The sequence below is a fragment of the Salvia hispanica genome, chromosome 1 (assembly GCF_023119035.1).
Source record: "Salvia hispanica cultivar TCC Black 2014 chromosome 1, UniMelb_Shisp_WGS_1.0, whole genome shotgun sequence".
NCBI classification, from domain to species: domain Eukaryota; kingdom Viridiplantae; phylum Streptophyta; class Magnoliopsida; order Lamiales; family Lamiaceae; genus Salvia; species Salvia hispanica.
Window position 1 is genome coordinate 25,152,490 of NC_062965.1, and position 23,571 is coordinate 25,176,060.

General features: G+C 36.8%; 5 protein-coding genes and 1 non-coding gene across 6 annotated transcripts; 3 read left to right on the forward strand and 3 right to left on the reverse strand.

Annotated features, from left to right (window-relative positions):
- The first annotated feature begins 6,583 nt into the window (after positions 1-6,583).
- Positions 6,584-9,051, forward strand: LOC125206560. Its single transcript, XM_048105807.1, has 5 exons — positions 6,584-6,910; positions 6,974-7,198; positions 7,314-7,611; positions 8,195-8,332; positions 8,424-9,051. The coding sequence occupies exons 1-5, from the start codon at positions 6,752-6,754 to the stop codon at positions 8,540-8,542; spliced, it is 939 nt and encodes a 312-aa protein (XP_047961764.1). The 5' UTR covers positions 6,584-6,751; the 3' UTR covers positions 8,543-9,051.
- A 1,315-nt stretch (positions 9,052-10,366) lies between these two features.
- Positions 10,367-11,013, reverse strand: LOC125202283 (class I heat shock protein-like). Its single transcript, XM_048100658.1, has one exon. It carries the CDS (start codon positions 10,926-10,928, stop codon positions 10,488-10,490), a length of 441 nt encoding a protein of 146 aa, XP_047956615.1. The 5' UTR covers positions 10,929-11,013; the 3' UTR covers positions 10,367-10,487.
- A 1,224-nt stretch (positions 11,014-12,237) lies between these two features.
- On the reverse strand, positions 12,238-15,129 carry LOC125191790 (receptor-like protein EIX2). Its single transcript, XM_048089209.1, has one exon. It carries the CDS (start codon positions 15,127-15,129, stop codon positions 12,238-12,240), a length of 2,892 nt encoding a protein of 963 aa, XP_047945166.1.
- A 2,077-nt stretch (positions 15,130-17,206) lies between these two features.
- LOC125191799 (leucine-rich repeat protein 1-like) lies at positions 17,207-17,713 on the reverse strand. Its single transcript, XM_048089220.1, has one exon. It carries the CDS (start codon positions 17,711-17,713, stop codon positions 17,207-17,209), a length of 507 nt encoding a protein of 168 aa, XP_047945177.1.
- A 1,042-nt stretch (positions 17,714-18,755) lies between these two features.
- LOC125202924 lies at positions 18,756-18,874 on the forward strand. The gene has a single exon (XR_007173254.1). It is a non-coding gene; the product is annotated as a U5 spliceosomal RNA (small nuclear RNA).
- Positions 18,875-19,519: 645 nt separating this feature from the next.
- On the forward strand, positions 19,520-20,195 carry LOC125200663 (17.3 kDa class I heat shock protein-like). Its single transcript, XM_048098375.1, has one exon. The coding sequence runs from the start codon at positions 19,614-19,616 to the stop codon at positions 20,061-20,063; it is 450 nt and encodes a 149-aa protein (XP_047954332.1). The 5' UTR covers positions 19,520-19,613; the 3' UTR covers positions 20,064-20,195.
- Positions 20,196-23,571: the final 3,376 nt, after the last annotated feature.

The window sequence follows — 23,571 nt, forward strand, 5'->3', positions numbered from 1 at the left end:
GGTCATACAATTTTACCCCATTCTTCATCAAAATTACATAAAAATGTCATTATTTACATTAAAATACAAAAATCAAAAGTCAAAAGGGACCCATCTTCAACCAACTCTACCATCTCACTTCATTTATTACACACTCTACCATCTCACTTCATTTATTACACACTCCATCATCCCACTTCATCTATTACACACTTCAACTATTTCTTAAAATTCGAGCCATAACAATAAGTGACTTCAAATGTGGGACGGAGGGCGTAACTATTTATTTCTCCCTTAAACAAAAAATTTCGAATTCCAAAAATATCATAAAATATGACAAATTTAGAGTTTTGTGTTGATGGGTCCGAATGAATTGTATTGGAATTGTCTAAGAATGAGACAAAAGCAAGTTTAATAATGTTGCATCATTTTCAAACTGAGATAAATTTAAAATATATAGTACTCCTAATTGGTCATCCCATTCAAAATGGATTCGAGACAGCTGTGTTAATCGGATCTTGATTCAATAGCTGCAGAGCACATTCTTAGACGTAAAAGATTAGGACTAAAATTAGGAAAATGAAAATTGTTCAAAATGGATATTTAAAATTAAAAGTGAAGGAGTAATATTTGTTGTTTTTGAGGTAAGTTTGGAATTGTGTGTCTATGGGAGACAGCAGAGTAAGAATTGGAAAATTGGAAGAAAAAAAAGCCGATATTGAAAGCGACGGCTGAAATTGGGCGGGAAAGTGAAAGGTCGTATTCAGGGAGCAGCAAATTCCCCAATTGTTATTGGTGGTGTTTAATGAAAGACTGATGTATAAAGCGTTGAAGCAAATGGTATTGTACAAACTAAATTTCTCACTCAATCCCTGCCAAAAATATAAAATTAAATTGCTGTTAGAAAAAAAATAAAATCAAATTCTGGCTAAATTTTAAAAATCATAAGTGGACATAGAATAATGGAGTATATTGCACATGATGATCATATTGTATTAAGACAAATTTAATCTACATAATTTTTTGGATTGATTTTTAAAATTGCGGATCATAATTTAATTAAACTTGATTTTTAAAAAAAATTTATCTAATGTAAAATTATATTTTATAATTATTGTTCGATTGGATGAGTATGAAACATGGTTTAATATTGAAGAATCAATTCAATTTGAGCATTTTCGGGGAAAACTAATTTTAAGTAACCAAGTAGTAAGAGCATCCTTAACCTCATCCTGGATTTGGGCTGCAAGTCCCCTCCACGTCATCATTTCTCTAAATTTGGAGTTTCGGGCCACAACGACATTAACACCACAGGCCACAACTCGGGCCACAACTATTCATTTGCACTATTCACAACTACTACCTATTTTACTCGTAAAATAGAATACGTTGAACAATTAAAATCGGAAAAATTCATTGTTCATTTGGAAAATAGAAAATTACAACATTGGAATTTGGCTAGGCAATCACGTCCAGTATGCTCGCTCACATGGAGGTACTCATCAAACATATTTGCAGTTGTTCCGTAAGCGAGTTGGCGGAGGGCGGATATGCATTTCTGCAAAGTCGATATACTTTGCCGCCCGACAGCATCGAAGGTTTGCATAAAGTACGCGTCACGAGCTACAACTGCGTTGACAATGCGCAAGAACACATGCCTCCGCACCCGGAACCGGCGACGGAACATCTGATCACTCCATCGAGGATCTGCAGAGAAATAATCCATGAAAAGCCACAAACCAGCTTGTTCACGGTCTCGGTGGATATACATCCGAGTACACGGTACCCGGACGTGTTGCTCGTTCCACGCTTGAATAGCAGCTTGATAGCGTTCCACCTCGTTGTTGATTTCTTCTTGGATTGCGGGCATCGCCGTCTCTAATATTCAAGCCATTTGAGCTTCGATTGCTCGTTGACCTTCACGGCGAGGAGGCATTTTTCGAATTTTATTGTGAGAATGAGAGAAATGGAGTTGAAGTAATATGAAAATGGATGGAAGAGTGGTATTTATATAAAAATTTTCGAATTTAAAAAAAAATATGAAGTAGAGTCCCGGTCCGGCCCGGACCCCAAATAACGCCGGGCCGGGACTCTCCGCGGCACGGCCCAACACGTTTAACGCTAGGCCTAGACGGGACTTGGGAGCGGCCCAGGGACGCAACTACGTCCTCGGGACCGTCCCAGGCCATGACTCCAATACCCCCAACGCTAAAATTGGGCCGGGACCTCGTGAGTTGCAGCCCGGCCCAACAACGTTGATGATGCTCTAAGTGTTTGAAGCAAAGTGTTGATATAGTTCAACAAAATAACTAACCTTTCTAGATTTATAAGAAAATAAAAAAATTAAATATCTTTAGAAATGGGGATGTTTCAATTTCAATAAATATAGCTCTATAATTAGAGAGACACACTTCAAGACTATCATTGCTCTAGTCGCATTCTCAATCAGCTCAGAGGGCTCAAAGCTTGTCAGTAAATTTTAGAAAATTGTTTTTTATAAAAGTTTTTTAAATATTCTACTTAAATAGTTTTGATTTTTGAACTACTCGCTTCATCGTATAGAAATATGAATATTTAGGACGATACATGAATTAATGCACAATTAGTAAAGTAATAAAGAAGTAGAAATAAAAAAATACTACTAATATTCCTATTATTAATGAAGAATGGAGTCCACCATATTAGAGAGCATAAAGTTGCCAAAAATTGACTGAGATTTTTTCATAGGAAATCTCAAAATAAAAAATATCTTTATTTTTATAGAATGGAGAAAGTGTCATGAATAAGATAATTTAAATATTTTATTTGTTACCATGGAATTGAGAGTATGAAATTGGAATTAAAACCTTTAATTCCAAATCTAAAAGAGTATTTTAAAATCGTAAAAATATTTGGATTTAAAATTTAAATTATCCATGAGAGTACGAAATTAAAACTTTCAACTCCAAATCTAAAATAGCATTTTAATACTCCTATCACAAAAATATTTTGATTTAAACAGAAATTATAATAATTCCAATTATCTAAATCCTTGTACTCATAATTTATATGTATCGATTTGCCCCATTTATTTTATCACAGTCTAGCTACTATGTACTTCTGCCTAATAACTGTCACACCCTTGCCATATAGGAATATGTATTTCTACCGCGGATGCCAAAGGCCAATTTAATTGTGTAGTACTATAATTCTTAATTAGATGTCAACTCATTACTCACCTTCACTCAAATGATCTTCCGAAATCCTATATACATGTGGAACAATATCATTATCTAGAGGCCTTTAAAATCTTTAAACAAAATCTCTAGTGTCAAAGATACTGTTGACAGCAATTTAATTATTGCCAAAAAAAAAAGGAATATAGATTGAAAAAACTAAGTTTTATTAACTGAGAATTAGTAGTAATAATTTATGTACTCTAATAATCAATTAATTATAATTAGAAATTAGTGAATCTGAATTAAAAAGGGTGGACCTTACATCAGGGTATGCACCATTTTTTCATTTCTTTTGACGAGAGGCCATGATTTGGAGAATCATTTACTAGGAGTAACAATATTAGACATATGTGTATTTAGGGCTTGATTGTTAGCTCTTAAAAATCCATAAAACCCTAAAAAAGCCTAAAAAGCCATCCTTTTTACTGACTTATCTCCTGTTTGGTAGATTTTGAATTAGTCGACAAACCCGGAAGAAAAATGTTGGATCTTCGACAAATTCATACTGAAATCTGGGATATTGGCAATTCCTTATCTTAGGAGATTTGTGGTATTAGTTTTTGCCCTGATCTCTGACAAAGTGAAGTGCAACTGTGTACCTATTTTGTCCACCAACGACTCCACTCTGTAGACGCAGCTAGCCAGAAACAACAAGCCCGGAAGGCCCGACAGACGCTGCCGAAGCCGCCCTCGCCGATGACGAGAGAGCGGCTGAAGCCGCGGGTAGCCGATTTGAGGTCGGCGAAGGAGAATACCCACAGATGATTAGCGCGGCCCTGAGTTATGAAATCCTGGCACGACTCAGTGTCGAACTCGGAGCTGAGTCGAGGTTGCCTGATAAACGTTGAAAGCTTTCCCTCAGTTATGAAAAATTGAAAGCTGATACAATACAATACGGACGCCACACTGAGGGAGCGCGCCCACGAGACCTTGCGCGAGACCGTCGTCGTCCCCTCCGCCGGCAGTGAAGTGGAAGCATTTCATTCTAGTTTAGCCGATTTGATGAGATTGATTTTGCTCTGGGTTTGATTTTCCGGTGATTAAGGGAAATTGGGGTTTTCCGGATGAGGGTTTTTGCAGTTGGGAGGACCCCAAAGGCAATAGAGAAGGGGGGCAAAGAGAGGGAGGGAGAGGCAGAGAAGGGGGCGAATAGAGGGAGGGAGAGGCAGAGGGGTCACGAGGAAGAAGAGAGGGAGAAGAGAGTCATTTGCCTTCAAAAAGGAAGGACATAAATGGTAGCACAATGTTTAGTATGACTTTCCAGTAAATTGACTTTGGCCTACCAAACAATGGTTTAAGCTAAAAAAGGTCTGTACCAAACATCATTAAAGCCAACATTAATAATCTAAAATTATTGTAATTCACGTTAACTGGGATTCCAGTAAAAGCCCAAGATTGCTACCAATCAAGCCCTTAAGAAATAAAGTTATCTTCGTTCCAACTAAGTTGAATAAATATTTTTTGTTATGTTAAAAAGTAAGAGAGAAGAAAAAAGTACTCTAGAAAAAATAAAGAGAAAGTAAAGTAGATGATGAAATAAAATAAAGTACCAGCAATTTGATGTTTTGCTTTTTGTCAAAAAAAAAACTCAATTTAGTTGGGATAGCTAAAAAAAGAATTTGACTCAACTTAGTTCGGATATCCCAAAAAGAAATTCGACTCAGCTTTGTTTTTGCTCTTTGTTTGTCGCCCATTGCTAGTAACAATCGACGTATGGTCATTGTTTTTTTGACATCGACAACGATCTTTTTCTTGACCCATTGTGCATGAGCAACCCTGGTGATATCATTTCATGTTTATCCACCTATGTACATACATTATACCTGTATTGATAGAAAATTATACAATAAGAAATAAATGATGTAATGTCAATGTCGAGGCCACAATGCATATGATTACTCACCTAATTAGAACAGTAGAGACTCACCAACTTTTGCCAAACATGTCCTTCTTAGCCGCAATTAAAGGGGTGAGAATTATGCATGTTGAGGCAACCACAATTGCATATGGCCTCATAGAAAGCGATTTGTTACCCTAGTTAATTAATTCGTTTTGACCCAAAATAATAATTCTTGGATACTTTCTCATCATTGTGTTTGACATTTCATATGGTCCACCTATGATCATAGGGAAGCATTCTAAACATAATTTCGAATTCTATGCAATGTTAATCTACAATAGTGTGACAAAGACCACCTTTGGTGGTTGAAAGAATGGGGTATGCGGCTATTAGGACCCGTAAAAAAAAACCATGGTACCACACCTCTAGGATAGAGCCAGAGGTGTGATAGCGTGGTGGCTCGTGCTGCGGATGGCGAGCATGATGCCGTACTTAGTACGATACCGGTTGGGCGATGGCCACTAGATACCGAGAGCGATGCAGTGCATCAAGCAAGATATGTAGTTATTTTTCGATTTCAAAGTTACATTTATAAATTCATCCAACTTCCTTTCAAACAACTTTCTCGAATGGATCCTAACAATCCAGATTTCATGCTCAACCCAAATACGTATGAATGGTTCAACCGATATTCCCTTTTAATTGATGAGGGTGAACATCAAAGACTATGGAGTCTTCGACATGGAACCATCAAGCCTTCGCGAAATGGGAAGAAAGCGGCCATCAAAGAAGTAGCCAAAAAGTACACAATTTAGAAGACGAATATGCCAACTTACATCAGAGTTGACGTTTCGAAAAATCTATTCTTGACAACAACTAGAAGATGAAATTCTCTTGGGAGAAGATCGCCTCATAGTACAACAACATGAAGTCGTTGTGGGAAAGACTAGATTGTGATTATGATCACCCGTGCAATTTTGAATTGATAAAAATTATAAAAATTGATAATTATAAAAGATGAAATATAGATATAAAGTGTTACTATATGATAGTAAAAGGTATGGTTTATAATTTATTGTGTGATTTTAGTAAAACGGAATGTTGTGAGTTGTAATATAAATTAGGATACGAAATGAGGTTGAATGAATGTAGTTGTAACTTCGTTCTTGTAAAATCAATTTTTTATGAAGTTATGAAATAAAAGTATAGTACATTAATTCCCATCATATTATATCTGCATTTATGCTAATAATATTAAAATACGAAATGGTAGTGGAGCACAAGTGTGACAAATGTCTTGAACCCTGCATGAATTTAGGGCTCTTGACACACACTCACACCCCCACCAATTTTTTAAAAATATTTCCCTCCCCTAACTCGATTATTATCCAATTTAAATTTAAAATTTAAAAAAGCGAATACCGCAGTCTCAAAAACAAGCGGAAAGAAACCCATTTGATTTTTGAATTTCTTATATTCTTTGTCCAAAAATAGCCCTGTACCCATAATAAATGCTTCTCCCTTGTCTTCCTCAACATTCCCCCCCCTCTCTCTCTACAATTTCTCTCTCTATCTAAACTGGGTCCCTCTCTGCTCACAAAATACTCATTCCCATTACCGCCTCATTATTATAGCTTCTCCAAGCAGAAACCTTTTCACTCACTCAACACACTCACTCAACTCCTCACTCCCTCTCTCTCTCTCTACAAACACAATGTCAAGTAACGCCGAAGCAGCTGGGTTCTTCTTGCCCTCCGAGTTCCTAGACGACCTCCTCCTCGACAAGGAGAATCTCACTGAGTCAGACCCCGAGTTCTGCTTTCCCACTGAGTTCCCTTACGATTTCGGCGCTAAAACCGACCACCTTCTTCAGGTACCAATCTTTTTTTTCAATTTTGTTTGATTTTTTTTTCTCACATTTTTCAATTTTTTGCAGAAGCGTTGGGTGATGTCGACGTCGCCGCAGTCGACGCTCTCCCACTTGAGCAGCTGGGCCGGGTCAAACAACGGCAGCCCCAACGGCTTCCCCTCTCCCCCCACCACCCCCAAAAACGACGCCGTCGGAGACCTCGTCTACCTTGCCGCCGGCCAGCTCGCCAAACTCAAGCTCAACGCCGCAGCTGCAAAAACCCCCAATCCCTCTCTCGTCCACAGCATTTATGTACGACTTTTTTTTTTTTGAAAAAAAATTTCACGGTGTTTTCGTGTTCTGTTTTCTGTTTTCAATTTTGTTTTTTTAATTTTGAATTTTGAAATTTGAAAATGTTGGGGTACAGCTGCAGCAGCAAATGGTAAAGCAGAAGTACCAAATGAGAGCGGGTCAGGAGGCCTGGCCCGTTCAGCCCAACCCGACTCGGGTTGTCGGGTTGGGCGGAAGGGCGGCGGCTTTTGGTAGCGGCGGTGCGGCGGTGAAAAAGGGGTGCGCTGGCACTGGGGTGTTTCTGCCACGGCGATATGGGAATAATACTAATCCTAATCCTAATCCGAATAATAATTATATTATTAATAATGATGTTATTATTAAAAATGACTGTAACGCTTATTACGCTTCGGATGCTCGGAAGAAGTCTGCAGGTATATTTTCACACTCCACCGTCTCTTCATTTCCTTTTCTTGATTAGTTTTGTGTTTTTCATGAAATGGGTAGTGATAAAAAAGTGATCTTGGAATCGTCTATGCCTTTTACTTTTGTCTTCTTTTTCAATAACTTGCCTGTTATCTGTTGGTATAGGTGAGGAAGAAATACTAATTAAAGAAAAATAGTGTACTGGGCTCTGTCTCTCTCACTGCAAAGCATGTATAGCTAGCCAGTGGGAATGGGCCCTTAATTTGACCATTTTCTTTTTCAAAGGTTTAGGTTTTGTAGCAAACTTTTGACTATACATGTATTTCCAAAACAATTCAAATCCATGCCTCTTGTCTTGTGCTAGCACAAGATTCCATGTTAAAGCACTAAGGAAACATACAAACTTATAGTAATAGCATCATGAATATAGTATGAAATTGGAGGTTGCAATGTCTATTTTGTCAAAAGAATATGTCCATTTTAGTTCATATTCCAAAAGTGTGACAATTTGACTGGATTCACATGCTCTTATACTGTTCTTTTTACTAGTTGTGTTTTTTGTTTAACATATTCTTTTTCCCCTAATCTCAGGTTACTCAGCTGCTGCCATTCCAATTAGAAATGTTCATGCCTTGAAAAAGAACTTGGATAACATGAATGGTTTTGCTCAATCTCAACCTCAGCCAATTTACCACCCCAAGCTGGATAGGGGGTTTATCTCCGACTACGGTGTGTAATCCCGGAACTTAACACGTTGCATAGATGTGGTTGTTCAGTGATTTGTTTTGTTGCTTACATTTGTGGAATGATGTGTGAACAGATCTGTTGATGGCACGAAGGAACGCCTTGTTGTTGCAACAGCAACGTCGGAGCTTTCTGCTCGAGGGTTCGTCTCCGATCAACCGTGGTGCTTACCTCCCTCAGGAGTGGACCTATTGATGATGCCCTGCAGGTTCATCTAGGAATGGTGTTTTAGCCTTTTTTGAAGATGGTAGAAAAGAAACATTCTAAGCTATAATTAGCTATATGGTGTTTGGTTTTCATGATGATTTACCAGTCAAAATTTGAATGATTGTAGTTAGGGGAAGGGTAATAATAGGATAATCCCATGTTATTTTTCCTTTTTTTTTGAGATTTTATCCTTTTTACAAGATTAGGAAGAAGGGGGTATGAATTAGTACTAGTATAGAACAGCAAGAAAATTAGTTTGAAGTTGGGGGTTTTTTGTAATGTTTTCAAGAAATAAGTGGGCTTATTCCTATGTGTGAAATAGGGATGTTGGAAAAAATTGGGTTTTAGTTTCATTTTGGGAAAATGTTTTAGTGAAGGAAAATCCACAGTCCCCCTTTTGCTGTTGTAATAGATAGAGTATTTAATTGCTGAAGTATAATGTAATAAGAATGGTAGCTTTGCTTATTAATGTATCATATTTATCTATTTATTGCCAATCTGCCCTCTTTAAATTATTACCCTTTGTGTTGTTGGATGGTAGATAGAAATGTAAATATAATTCTTAATGTTTTGGTAATATTGGAGGCTATTATTGAATGGCAATAATCATGAATAGTAATTGGAATTGTGTTATATCATTTGTGACTGTTGTTATTACTCTTATTAATTTATTTGTAGTAGGTATGCTATTGAATTGCAATTATTGATATTTGGAGTTGGCTTTGTGGTTTAAATATATGATTAGGTTCTTTGAATGGTTCATGTCTTGGCAGGTGATAAAATTACTCTCACCGTCAATGGGCATTTATTATAAAATCAATACTAACATTATTTTACGTTTATTTGCCTTTTCCATTTTTGGACACTAATTTACAATTCATAGGGAAAAGAGAAGCGTATTCTTTAGTGTTTAGATTTAATACACTGTACGTCTGTATCAAAAGTAAATGATTGATTGCATTTTAGGACTTTGAGTTTTGGACCTTTTAAAATGGGCTCGAATTTTGGTATAAATAGAGTAAGGTAGAAAATTATGTCTATATATCGTCATATATTATGGCCCAACATATAAACTATTTACATTAAAATTAAAAGCATAATTAGCTTAATTAGAAGATTAGTTTGAAAATGAGATGAAGTTTGTATAAAAAATAAATTAGAAGGATATTTTTTAATTTTTGATTTTTGTATTTTCTTAAAAATGAACAAGAGATTTGCCTCATACTATTTCTGTAAAATTTGACCGAATATCAGCACAAGACTCATTTAATGGGACGCCAATATTTTTGTCTAAGTGGCTAAGTGCTATATCTGAATTTACATGTAAATAATCGAAATTAAACTTAAATAACTTAATATAGTCGTAATACAATCAATAATTTTTTTTTATAATTATATAGCTTACAAAACAGAATTTATAGATTTTTCAAAATTAGGGTAATATGGTCACATTATATCGGTGATACAATTCAAATGATACGAAATATTCGTTTATGGTTGCGTGAAGCGTGATATGTGTTTATGGTTGCGCGAGGCGTGATATGCATACACGTAACACTCAAATGCCTTTCTCCTCAATGCCGAAAAATGATTCTCATGTTCTATTTTATAAAAACTCTTAAACATGAGTCACGTCATTTCCGAATATAAAGTCTTTCGTTCTAAAACGATGTTTCTCACGTTTCATTTTATATTCTCTTCAATACAATAACATCACCCCATGTTCAAACAATAAACCAAATTCTTACATATGAATGTCTAAAATTAACATGTCGAATCATAAATTTAATCATTCAAATTTAAAACAAAATATAGTAGTAAAATTTATTTATTGCAATACAAAGTAGAAGTATATTACAAACACAAACAACAAATTCATTATTCAATCACACTGATAAAAAAACAAGCCTCCGAACTCCACTCCGCCGCCGTCTCAACCGGAAATCTCAATCGCCTTCACCTCCGGCTTCTTGACCTCCGCCTTCGGCACGGTAACAGTCAGCACCCCATTCTCCATGCCGGCCTTCACCTCCTCCATCTTCACATTCTCCGGGAGGCGGAAGCGGCGCAGGAACTTTCCAGAGCTCCTCTCGATGCGGTGCCACGTGTCGTTCTTCTCCTCCTTGTCGCGGCTGCGCTCGCCGCTTATCTGGAGGACGTTCCCGTCCTCCACCTCCACCTTCACCTCCTCCTTCTTCAGCCCGGGCAGGTCCGCCTTGAACACGTGCGCCTCCGCCGTCTCCTTCCAGTCGATGCGTGCCGCCGCGAACTGCGACGCCTCGTCACCGCGCATGTCGCGGAATGGGCCCCACAGGTCGCCGGAGAAGGGGTCGATTGCCCCGCTCTGCCCAAAGATGCTTGGGATCAAAGACATTTTTTTTCCTGTTTTGATTTGATGGTGAGATTGAGATATGTTTGAGTGAATTTTTGATGTTTGAATTTGATGAGTGATTTTGAAGGAGGGAGATTGAGGTATTTATATATATGTGCAGCTTTAGATTTGTTTTATTTAAAAATAAGTTATGTGGAGAAGTTTAGAGAGTTCAGGAACATGTGTGATAGATAGTAACCTTTATCTGAAATAGACACAGAATTCTCTCGAATAATTCAAGTTCAACTAATTAATCTCTGATTACTCAAGGGATAATGGCTTCTAAAATCGAAAATTTGGTCTTTGGAGTTTCTTATGTACTTTAAATTTTACTCTAAAGTCTATAATCACTGTGTTCTAACATTAAGAAATCAAACTATTAAAGGGTCAAGGGGTGTAATTGAGTGATAACATTAAGAAATCAAACTATCAAAGGGTCAAGGGGTGTAATTGAGTGATATGTGACTATAAATTAGCGTGGAAATAGTTACTGTCCATGAATAACCTTTGTAATTACCTTAGAAAGAAACTAATTGGGCTCAATCATACCAAGCGTGGATTCTCGCATTGTTCTAAACTAGGCCCTTTTAATTGGGCTCAAACGCTGAAAATAATTCGTCAAAAGTACGATGATTTTAATGCAATTATTTAATTAAATTTATCACTATTACTACTGACGATAATGCATAATTTGGAAATGTTTAATGCTAATGTGTAGGCATGGGTCCAATATGCTGGATGTGTCGACAACATACTGTTTTAACTTTTCCTCGTAGAATTTCGGTGCTAATGACACGTGGCATAATTATACTATGGAATATGAGGATTTTCCGCAATTTGATTATTGATTTGAAACTGAATTTAGGATTCCAGAAGTTTATCACATGTTCCAATTCCAATTCCAAATAGAGTGAATCTAGATATATACATCAACCGACTGTTACTATGTGGGCACGTGTCCATTTCAGTTGTTAGAGTATTGATTAGCCACTGTATCATATTCATATTCATATTCATATTCATTGGTGATTAATTCATAATCATGTGTTCTATAATTTATTACTCTCTTTTTTTATTGAGAAAAACAAATGCTACTACAGCATCGCGAGTGACCCATCAGCATGGCCTCATGAGCCTCAGGGCTCAGAGCCTGTATACTTTTTTTTGGATGAATTAATATATGGTCCCAATTTGATTCATTAAAACCAAATATGCTAATCTAATTCATAAGTACATTTTCGACCTCTATATAAAATAAGAGATGTTACACGATAATACAATAGAGATTGGACTTTCTTGCACTACTACCTTATTATCCTATCAATGATACTTTGAGCCTCACCCATTTTATGGTGGAATAGACACAAATTTTGTGCCAAACTCTCTCCACCAAACCAAAATAGGCTTCACTCCATGATTTGTTCAACACCAATATAATGCACACAACTACAAATCCAACTACATATCCTAACAACACCAGCACTTTATACCAATCTATTTCATTCTCATGATCAACATTCTCATCCTCTTCCTCGTCCTCGTCGTCGCTACAAGGCTCATTGCAGTTACATGGCAACGGTGGCCCACAAAGATGGTTCCCGACAAAGCTCAACGCACCCATGCTAAGAATTTGAGTACTTTCCGGAATCTTACCCTCCAACAAATTATAAGACAAGTCGATGTAACTCAGAAATGAGAGTGCTGTAATGGTAATTGGTATCTGACCAACCAGGGAGTTTCTTGAGAGATCAAGTGACTCCAACTCCCTTAAATCTCCAATTCCACGCGGGATCGACCCTCTCAAGTGATTCCTCGACAGGTTCAAGAATTTGAGCTCGACCAAGCTTGTCAATCCTTCCGGGATTTCCCCGGTCAGATTGTTATCAGAGAGATTGATGCTTGTCACCAATACAAGAATGGTATCATACTGAAGTACTAATCCTTTTGCATCAATTAACACACTTTCTATAAATGCATCAAACACTTGAGAATATTGTATGCCTCCACCACCAAAACCTCTTCTTGTAGCCATTGCAGTGAGGTTATGAACACAAGGAGGTATCAACCCAGAGAAATCATTACTTGAGATATCCAAGATTTGGAGAGTGTGCAAGTGACATAAAGTTGAAGGAATGTCACCACTAAATTTGTTGGAGTTCAAGATAAGAATCATCAAATTGGAGAAGCTTGTTCCAATCCATGTTGGCATTTTCCCAACAAGGCCATTGCCACCAAGATCAAACTTCATTAGTTTGGTGCAATTTTGTATTGACAAAGGTATTTGTCCAGAGAAATTGTTTCCATAAAGATTCAAGGATAACAAATTAGACAAAGACCCTATAGAGCTAGAGATTCTTCCAAACAACAAGTTGTTACCTAGATTGATGTATTCCAAAGAAGACCAATTCATCCAGCAATTTGGAATCTCCCCACTTATCAAATTGTTTCCCAAATGGAGAATCTTCAGTATATTAGTACTATCACTTGTGGCATTACATAGAAAGTGTGACAAAGTGCCCGAGAAAGAATTGTTGGAAAGATCCAACTCCAATGTATCATATGACACTCGAGGCAACGAGCCACTAAATCGATTGGAACTCAAATAAGCGTGACGATAATAAGGGAAAACAAGGCGATTTCCCCACGGTTTAAAATCCGGGATTTCTCCATGAAAATTGTTGTGAGAAAGGTTGAGTGAAATCACATCCCAAACCCATATTGGAACTTCACCAGACAGCCCAGTGTCAGATAAATCAAGAACTAAAACATTCTTACAATGTAGTTGAATCCATGAGGGTATCTCAGAAACTGTCCCTAGATTCCATGAACCAATGCCAATCTCCTCAAGTTGGAAAGGTGGAATCCAATCTGGGCTCACTTTCAAAGTAAAGTTGTTTCCAGATGCAAACAAGTACTTCAGTTTAGTGAGTTTTTCGAAGTGAGTTTCGTTCACAACTCCTTCCATCATATTACGCCCGAATGTAAGACTTCTCAACTTCGAAAGCTGCCCTATGCTCACTGGCAGCTCTCCACTCAGTTTGTTGAATCCGAGCCATAATCTCCTTAGGCGCGATAATTTACCTATACTGTTAGGAATCACTCCGGATATTGAGTTCTTGGTGAGATCAAGAAACCTCGCATTCTTGAACTCACCAAACTGATCCGTCAAGTGACCAGACAGTTTATTCTGCCTCAGGCGCAATATCACGACCGCTTCTAAGAAGCAACTTGACATATTTTCAAATAAACGAGATACATTCCCTTCCAGTCTGTTACCAGACAAGTCCAACACTCGCATCATGCACAGACTACCAATCTCTCTTGGTATTTCCCCCGAAATCACATTGTACCTTAAATCATAAGTTTCAAGAGACGTTAGATTCGCTACGTGTTTTGAAATCGTACCGTTCAAGAAATTGTTTCCCAGATACAAAAACTTCAGATCATGGCATGAGTAAATCCAATCCGGAATTGGGGAGCTAAGTTTATTCCAAGAGAGATCAATGTGTTGCAATTTGGTTGTGTTGCTAGTAGATGGAATGTAGCCTTCGAAATAGTTTCGACTCATATCAAGAAACAGAAGGCTACCTTGTCTGAAAATCCACCTCGCAATGGAAAATGAGGCAATCTCATTCCTAGAGAGATCAAGAAAGGTTAGAGAAGTGACATTAACATGATCAATTCTAGGTGAGAGAAGCTTGCAGCCACGAAGATGCAGCTCAACCAAACGAGGAAGAGCGTTGATGATTTGCAACCACTTGTTATCCCTTCCGACATCGATGAAATTCATGTTGAGATGCTTCAAACGGACTAGACCAGACAGCCATTCGAGGCCATGCACTTTCTGGCCAGAACCTTCTAGAACCAAAGTGCGTAGACTCGAAAGATTCCCTATCGTCGGAGGAATCTTTCCATGGAATCCGGCGTTGGAGAGATTGAGATACTCGAGATTCTTGAGTAAAGCTATGGATGAAGGGATTGATCCTTGGAAGCTGTTGTGGCTGAGATCAAGATATGTGAGGTGCTTGAGACCAACAAGTGCGGAGAGGTTTAGCTTGCCGTGTAAGGATTGAGAACGGAGATGGAGGCGATGAATGTGGCCGGTTAGATTGCTGCAAACGACGCCGTTCCATGCGCAGCAGTTGGAGTTGGTGGTGGTCCATGAGGAGAGGGTGTGGTTGGTGATTTTTAAGGATTGCTTCATGGTTAGAAGATATTGCTTTTCGATTTTGTGGCAGAAACTTGTGCTGCCGCCATGGATTGATATGAAGGAATTGGAATTGGAGAAGAAGGTGATGATGAGGAAGAAGAAAGCACTGTGTTTAGAGGTAATCATCATTTGATTTGTGAAATCAAGACTTTGGATTAGGTAATCATGCACCAAATTTATCAAAATTCAGAAATTTCTAGGAATCCTGTTTACCAACATTACTTTTGTATGTCACTCTCTGTTTCTATGATTTTTTTATGTTTTCTTATAACTGTATATTGTATAATGTTACATTCATCTAGAAGCAACTTTGACAAAGATGATGTGGATTTTAATAAAATAATCTAATATGGATTTGTCATTTTTGATACTTACTACTCCACTACTATTAAATGATAAACTTAATTTTAAGAGTTTGAAATTATCAGTATATACTCTGATTAAGTACAATAAATCCTAGTACTAGTATTAAATAATTACAAAATTAACCTTATGATTGGGTTTCATACGCCGGGCTAGCTCCCTATTTACAATGACTTGATACTTAAGTACCTAACCACTAGAAATTAAAATGAAAGAAGCTATCGTTTACTATGTTTACTGATCTTGACAACTGCTCAAACCGAATTAATATAATAGTACTAACATAACCTAGCTCTGAAGGAAAGGCATTATTAACACTTTTACCCTACATCCTAGGAAAATGTACACATGCATTCCCACACACACTGAACACATTTAATAATAAATCAAAAAGGCCCAAGAAATAATAAACGAGAATTCAATTGGCGAAATATAAAAGAACAAGAGCGACGCGAACAGGTTTACTCGGTGGCCGGTTCACTGTCAAACCGATCAATTTTAATTTGCACTGATCTAATATTTCTACGATGGGTTAAGTTGGTGATCTCCATTGCATTTTGGAGAGACATCTACTTAAGGTCGACCCAAATGGCCGAGCTTACTTTGTGGCGCAGTGGCGAGTGGCGGATGCAAGATTTTGATACTGGGTCCAAATTACTAGTATTTCTTTAGTTCACAAAAAAATTGTTTCATCTTTCTACTTCCATCTGTCTACCAAAATTAGTCTCATACTAAAAATGGAAAGTCATTCCGAATTTATATACTACTTTACATATTCGTGTCGTCCATTAATGAGAATATTTTTCACAAATGAATTAGTATTATCAATTGTTGTATATTTTTAGTGTCAACGACGTCATAAACAGTCCGACAAGAACATATAAAGCTACGAGATATAGAGATGGATGGTAAAGATAAATAATTTAAGAATGAACTATACTCCATAAATAAAAGATACATTTCTTTATAATCTTACAATAACAATTACATAAAATTACTAGAGTGAGAAAATTAAAAATGTATAAAGTAATTAATTAGTAGCTAATGAATTTACTATGAGAATCATAAAAAAAATTACTCTTTCCGTCCCACTTTAGAAGTCCTGGTTGAGTTCGGCACGGATTTTAAAAATGCAAAGGAAAGTTGGTGAAAAAAGATAGTGGAATGTGGGTCCTACTTTTTTATATTAGTTCTATAATAAAATATGAGTGGAAAAAGGTTAGTGGAATGTTGTACCTAATACTATTTATGGAATATTTCAACCGGGACTTCTAAAGTAGGATATCTAAAATTGATAAACTGAGACTCCTAAAGTGAGACGGAAAGAGTATTTACTAGAGATATGAATTAGTATAAGAAAATTTATACAAATGCGGGAACTTATGCTTTGTTGGTTCCAAGACCAAGGCAGCTTCACAAACCAACTATGCTAAAGAGTGAACTTATTATTTTACTACGGTATAATATTGTAATACCTCAAGTTGTCGGGGGTTCAAAGGATCCCCATCCACCTCTAAGTTTGCGGGACCTTTTAAAAAATTTAGAGTAATTTATTAATAAAGAGTTTCACAGTTATATTTGACATTAATTCTAGTTTAAATCACTGACATGGTTCACACTTCATATTCTAATTTAACTGAACTATTGTAGAGGTTCACAACTGCGGTTAATTTTATTGGAATATTGTTATTTTTTACTCATAATCAAATTATTTTAGAGGAAACAACAAAGATCCTTCTAGAACCAAAGTGCGTTGGCTCGAAAGATTCCCTATCGTCGGAGGAATCTTTCCGTGGAATCCGGCGTTGGAGAGATTCAGATACTCGAGATTCTTGAGTGAAGCTATGGATGAAGGGATTGATCCTTGGAAGCTGTTTTGGCAGAGATCAAGATAAGTGAGGTGCTTGAGATCAAGAAGTGTGGAGAGATTTAGCTTGCCGTGTAAGGATTGAGAACGGAGATGGAGGCGATGAACGTGAACGGTTAGATTGCTGCAAACGACGCCGTTCCATGCTCGGCAGTTGGAGTTGGTGGTGTTCCATGAGGAGAGGGTGTGGTTGGTAATTTTTAAGGATTGCTTCATGGTTAGAAGAGATTGCTTTTCGATTTTGTGGCAGAAACTTGTGCTGCCGCCATGGATTGATATGAAGGAATGGGAGTTGGAGAAGATGGTGATGAGGAGGAAGAAGAAAGCTCTGTTTTTTGAGGTATTCATTGTTTCAGGTGAAAACATAAATTTGTAAAGCACTTTGAATTAGGTAATGACCATATTTCAAAGAAATTTCTAGGAAGTCTATGAAGTCTTGTTGGAATCATTAATTTATTTTATGTCACTCTCTCTTATAAGATTTTTTATGTTTCCTTGTATAGATTATAACTAATTCTGCTTTCATCCAGAAACAACTTTGACATGGATGACACGGATTATAAGTAAAATAATCTAATGGATTTGTCATTTTAATACTAATATTGATTTAGCTTGTACGAAAGAGTTAAGAGGAGATGTAGCTTTGTCATGATATACATCCCACATTGAATAACAACCAAACAACCTAGGAAACAACTTGTATAAATCATCCATTGTTTGCAGCATTTGAGTCAAGCAGCTGTGCACTGAGCACAAAGCGAACTATTCTTGTGCTCGTTGCATTCAAGCAGCATACTATAATTTTTGAAGGGTGATTCCAATAATTGGAAACTCCCAGCAATTCAGTCTAGATTTTACCCCTAGTCATCATGTATATTTTGGAGATGTTCAGTTCATAATATAGTACACCTGAATACATTACATTAACTTATTTTATTTTGCATCTTCCCTTGACGGTGAACTACTCAATTGGTAAAAACGTTTGCTTTCTAATTAATAAGTCGATTGTTTCAGTCATCGAATGTCCGTGACAGCGTGAGTATAGAGTGTGTCCGAGCGGTAATTAAAAGAAGTAGAACTTTCTTGTTCCTACTCAAGCTTTTTTCTTAGTCATGGTGAATGGGTGGATTAAGAAGGCTAAAACGACCTCCATTTTCTTGAACTAAGAAAATTGAGGTAGTATAAAAGAACTCTGTCAAAGAGTTAACTAAAACTATTTTTGGAAGAAGCTTAAAAACTACTCCCCAAACAACTATGAAAGAAAAATGAGACACAACCAACTTGAATAGTAGTAGTATACTATATATATGTCCCACATCGAATAAAAGGAAAAAATGAGGTAGGAAACTCCTTACTCAAATTCTCCTGGTTGTGTGTGACTTGGTTCAAGCAGTTGCGCCTCGAGCACAAAGCGAACTATTCTTTCGCCTTTTACTAAAGAATACCGTGTGTTCGTTGCATTCAAGCAACATACTCATATTTTTTGAGGGCATTCCTAATATTGGAAACGCCCAACAATTCAGTCTAGAATTTGGATGTGTTTGTAGCATTCAAGCAGTCATATTTTTTGAGGGCATTCTTAATAAACTTCTTTTGCTTTTCCAAAAGTATTTAATTCATTTTTGAAGCTCAGAAAACCATAACCATGTTTTCTGAAATGGTTTCTTGAATTTGGTGATTCTGTCAAGATAGTATAATTTAATTAACCATGGCGAGAACGATAATGAACTGACTAGATTCATATTTTTTTTTACATTTTTCAGTAATTTTAGCAATATTATTTTAAATTCAGAAATCTAAAAGATGTAAACTGTAAAGTGCATTTTTTTCATATACTTAATTTAAAGTCCACAAATTTTTAAATATTCATGAGTTCTTGTAAATTACAAATGGTTTCTGTATAACTATTTCATGAAATATGAGAACATAAAAGTTTAAATATATAAAAACGTGTTAACAAAAAAGTATAGCAAATAAACACGTGTTAACACCTGATTGGCTATCAACACGGCCTACATACACGACATATCTCTAGAAACAACTTTTTAAATCTCGAATCCTCCATAACATTCTCCCTAACACCATATCCTTCTAGCAAAACAATTTAAAATTCATAAATTCACCATTTCATGACCATATAAATAGCTTGCACCTCCTCCTCACCGATCAACAACATCAGAAATCAGAATCACTTTGATCATCATTTCATAGTAAAATTCACTCTCAAAATCACAAATCATCAATCACAATGTCGCTCATCCCCAGCTTCTTCGGCCGCCGCAGCTCCGACCCTTTCTCCCTCGATCTCCTAGACCCCTTCCGCGACTGGCCCGTGGCCTCCTCCGGCCACGAGACGTCGCAGTTCGCGGCGACTCGGGTGGACTGGAAGGAGACGCCGGAGGCCCACGTGTTCAAGGCCGACGTGCCCGGCCTCAAGAAGGAGGAGGTGAAGGTGGAGGTGGAGGAAGGGAACGTCCTCCAGATTAGCGGCGAGCGCAGCCGCGACAAGGAGGAGAAGAACGACACGTGGCATCGCGTGGAGAGGAGCTCTGGAAAGTTCCTCAGGCGCTTCCGCCTCCCGGAGAATGCGAAGGTTGATCAGGTGAAGGCGAGTATGGAGAACGGGGTGCTGACGGTGACGGTGCCCAAGGAGGAAGTCAAGAAGCCTGAGGTCAAGTCCATTGATATCTCAGGTTGAGAAATGTGGTTGGAATTTGAATAAGAAGTGTGTTGTGTTTTATTTTGTAATCATGTTTGAATATGTATCGAGTCGAATGTAACATATGTGCAATGAAGTGAAATGAAATAATATCATACTGTGTTTGTTCTATGGGGTTGGAGTTTTTAATTTAATAGTATGAGACAATTTTTATATTATTTTCGCTTCTAGGTTTTTTTTTAATACATGATTTAAGAAAATTATGTTTAATATATCTGTTTTTTTTTAATAAGTGATTTAAGAAAATTATGTTTAATATACTTAAGTAGATGAGAGAATAAAGTTTTTTTATATAAAATTTAAGAAAAAGAGATAAAGTTTTTTTTATATAAAATTTAAGAAAATTGTGTTTAATAAATTCACATTAGGCAGATGAGAGAATAAAGTAAAAAACAATATTAGATAGACGAGAGAATAAAGTAAAAAATAAAATAGAGATAATAAAATAAAAGTAAAAATATTTATCCAAAATAAATAAAATATAATTAGATTTTTTATTTTTAGTTAAAAAAAGAAATAATTTAAATAATTTTAAATCAAAATAGAATATGATATGATTCAAAATGGAATAGGCTCCAAGTAACTTGAGTAACTTGAGATACAGGGACTATGAATTTTTGTAAGGATCATATCTACATGATTGGGAATTTCTTTGCTAGTAAATTGAAGAGGTAATAGATCCATTACAACAAACACAAGATGCAAGAACGTTGAAGTAAATCTAATACTCCTAGATGGGTCTAATACTCCTAGATGGGTCAGTGGAATTTAGGTATTGTTTTGGGTCAAAACACATGGGGCCGTCATACTCCTATATAACAATTCTGATAGGACTTTATTATTTGAAAGATAATATAATATTAAAGCATTGTTAATAATTAATACCGGTTTGGTCCAAATGTATATGAATATTTCACTAATAGGCAAACGTATTTTCGTAACGTAGTCAAATATGGAGAAACTATTTTTAGACTACCAAGACAAGAATTAATGAGGAATTTATAAAGAAGACATAAACTAATATATTTAAATTAAGTAGATGAGAGAATAAAGTTTTTTTTTATATGAGATTTAAGAAAATTGTGTTTAATAAATTCATATTAGGTAGATGAGAGAATAAAGTAAAAAATAAAATATAGATAATAAAATAGAGAATAAAGTAAAAAATAAAATAGAGATAATAAAATAAAAGTAAAATTATTTATCCAAAATAAATAAAATATAATTAGATTTTTTATTTTTAGTTAAAAAAAGAAATGATTTAAATAATTTTAAATCAAAATAGAATATGATATGATTCAAAATGGAATAGGCTCCAAGTAACTTGAGTAACTTGAGATACAGGGAGTATGAATTTTTGTAAGGATCATATCTACATGATTGGGAATTTCTTTGCTAGTAATTTGAAGAGGTAATAGATCCATTACAACAAACACAAGATGCAAGAACTTTGAAGTAAATCTAATACTCCTAGATGGGTCAGTGGAATTTAAGTATTGTTTTGGGTCAAAACACATGGGCCGTCATACTCCTATATAACAATTCTGATAGGACTTTATTATTTGAAAGATAATATAATATTAAAGCATTGTTAATAATTAATACCGGTTTGGTCCAAATGTATATGAATATTTCACTAATAGGCAAACGTATTTTCGTAACATAGTCAAATATGGAGAAACTATTTTTAGACTACCAAGACAAGAATTAATGAGGAATTTATAAAGAAGACATAGATCTGATCAAATGAAAACTATAAATATTATATAAACTCAAAACTATGATCTGGACTATTGAAAAATATCAACAGATCACAAAAAAACATCAATAGAAAAATGTCAACAACATTTTAACGGTAGTGAATGATTGATGTTGTGTTGATACTGTGTTGACATTAAAATCTTGAAATTTTACACTGTGTTGATATTGTATTGAAACTGTGTTGAAGCTGTGTTGAGAAATTTTGAGTTTGTACAATATATAAGTTATATATTTTGTATTTTATCACTACCCAACTGTAATATATACCTGTATGGTCTTGCTACGTTGACAACTATCTTATATTCATAGCTGATAATTATGTTAACAATCTATTTTATGGATATCAACACAAAGACAATTGTAAGTCGATTAAATGTAGTTACATTTAGGGCATCCACAGTGGGACGGACTATAGCCCGCCCTAAGCGACGCCCTATGCAGCGCCACGTCAGCATTTTATCCTCCGCCACTTCCACCTGCAATGGGGCGGACTATAGCCCGCCCTAAGCCACGCCCTAAACATTTTACTTCTATTTTATATTTTTATACAATTCATGCAAATATATCAAGCAAAATAAATAAATAAAAACAACACAAGTAAGATATCCTACATTTACTTAATTAAAAAAAAGATACAAAATAAGAAATAAAAAAAAAGTTACAACCTAAGAAATTAAAACAAAAGTGCACTAAATCCGGTCTAGAGTAGTCCCAATCTGCGGCTGAGGCCATCGATCATCCGCTGGATGCCTTCGATTTGAGCCGGGTTGGTCGCCTGCATCAGGACGTTGTGCGCGTCCAACAACGTCCTGTAGTCGGGGGAGGCCACCAAATCGGTATAGGCATGGGACGCAGCCGAAGTCTCGGTCGGGGTCGAGCTCAGGGCCGGGATTGCGGCATTGTCACGACCGCACTTTCTAAGGATAGAAAACCCGGTTGATCGCTACTAGGGGAAGATGAAAGAAGCGGGGAAGAAAGGGGGAAAACTGTGGCACAACTGAACATGAACTGAAATAACTTGGAATATATATAAATCAAAGTGCATGGTAAAGAGAATGTGAACTCGACTTTTACATTGCAGCGGAAGAATCAAGAGCAGATGACATCGTGTATGGAGACACGACGCATCCAAGTACTAATCTATCGAAGGATCTTCATTTTTCTGTGCTCAACACCGCCCGCCGTCGACTGCTCTACGACTCGCCGCCGCCTCGCCGGCTAATTCACGGTCGGCGTGATTCTCCCTCAATTACTCTCGACAAGTTACGGAGGAGCTCTCGGCGTTTTCGACTCTCCGCCGTGCGTCATCGGCCGACCCTTTGACAGCAGCAACCTGCCACTGCTTCCCCTCTTTCGTACTATCCAACTCCGACTCCCTTTCGGGCCAGCGTCGGGTCTCCTTTCGCTTCGCATCGGCAGAAATCTCACCGATGCTGCTTGTGTCGTGAGGCTGGACAGTGCCGCTGCTGTCCGTCACTCCTCAACGCCGCCGTGCGTTGCCTCGCAGTGTGGCCCTCCGTCGCTACCGGTTCGTCGCTGCCCCGCGGTGATTTTCGGGGCTCCGTCGTCACTCGGCTTCCGCCGGACAGCCTTACAGTCTAAGCTAAGTCCTCTATCTCTTTCTTATCCTTTTAAAGCTCGGTCTATTAAGCTTTGAGTTCTTGGACAGTAGCTATGTTGGAGACTTTTGATTATAGTGTTTTAAGTAGGAGTGGGTTGATACGAT

Excerpts from the sequence above, each read along its gene's own strand:
- LOC125206560 (XM_048105807.1), top strand. The coding sequence starts at position 6,752 with ATGTCAAGTAACGCCGAAGCAGCTGGGTTCTTCTTGCCCTCCGAGTTC. Across the intron at positions 6,911-6,973 it reads AAACCGACCACCTTCTTCAG|AAGCGTTGGGTGATGTCGAC; the intron begins GTACCAATCTTT and ends AATTTTTTGCAG. Across the intron at positions 7,612-8,194 it reads TGCTCGGAAGAAGTCTGCAG|GTTACTCAGCTGCTGCCATT; the intron begins GTATATTTTCAC and ends CCCTAATCTCAG.
- LOC125202283 (XM_048100658.1), bottom strand. The coding sequence starts at position 10,928 with ATGTCTTTGATCCCAAGCATCTTTGGGCAGAGCGGGGCAATCGACCCC.
- LOC125191790 (XM_048089209.1), bottom strand. The coding sequence starts at position 15,129 with ATGAAGCAATCCTTAAAAATCACCAACCACACCCTCTCCTCATGGACC.
- LOC125191799 (XM_048089220.1), bottom strand. The coding sequence starts at position 17,713 with ATGAATACCTCAAAAAACAGAGCTTTCTTCTTCCTCCTCATCACCATC.
- LOC125200663 (XM_048098375.1), top strand. The coding sequence starts at position 19,614 with ATGTCGCTCATCCCCAGCTTCTTCGGCCGCCGCAGCTCCGACCCTTTC.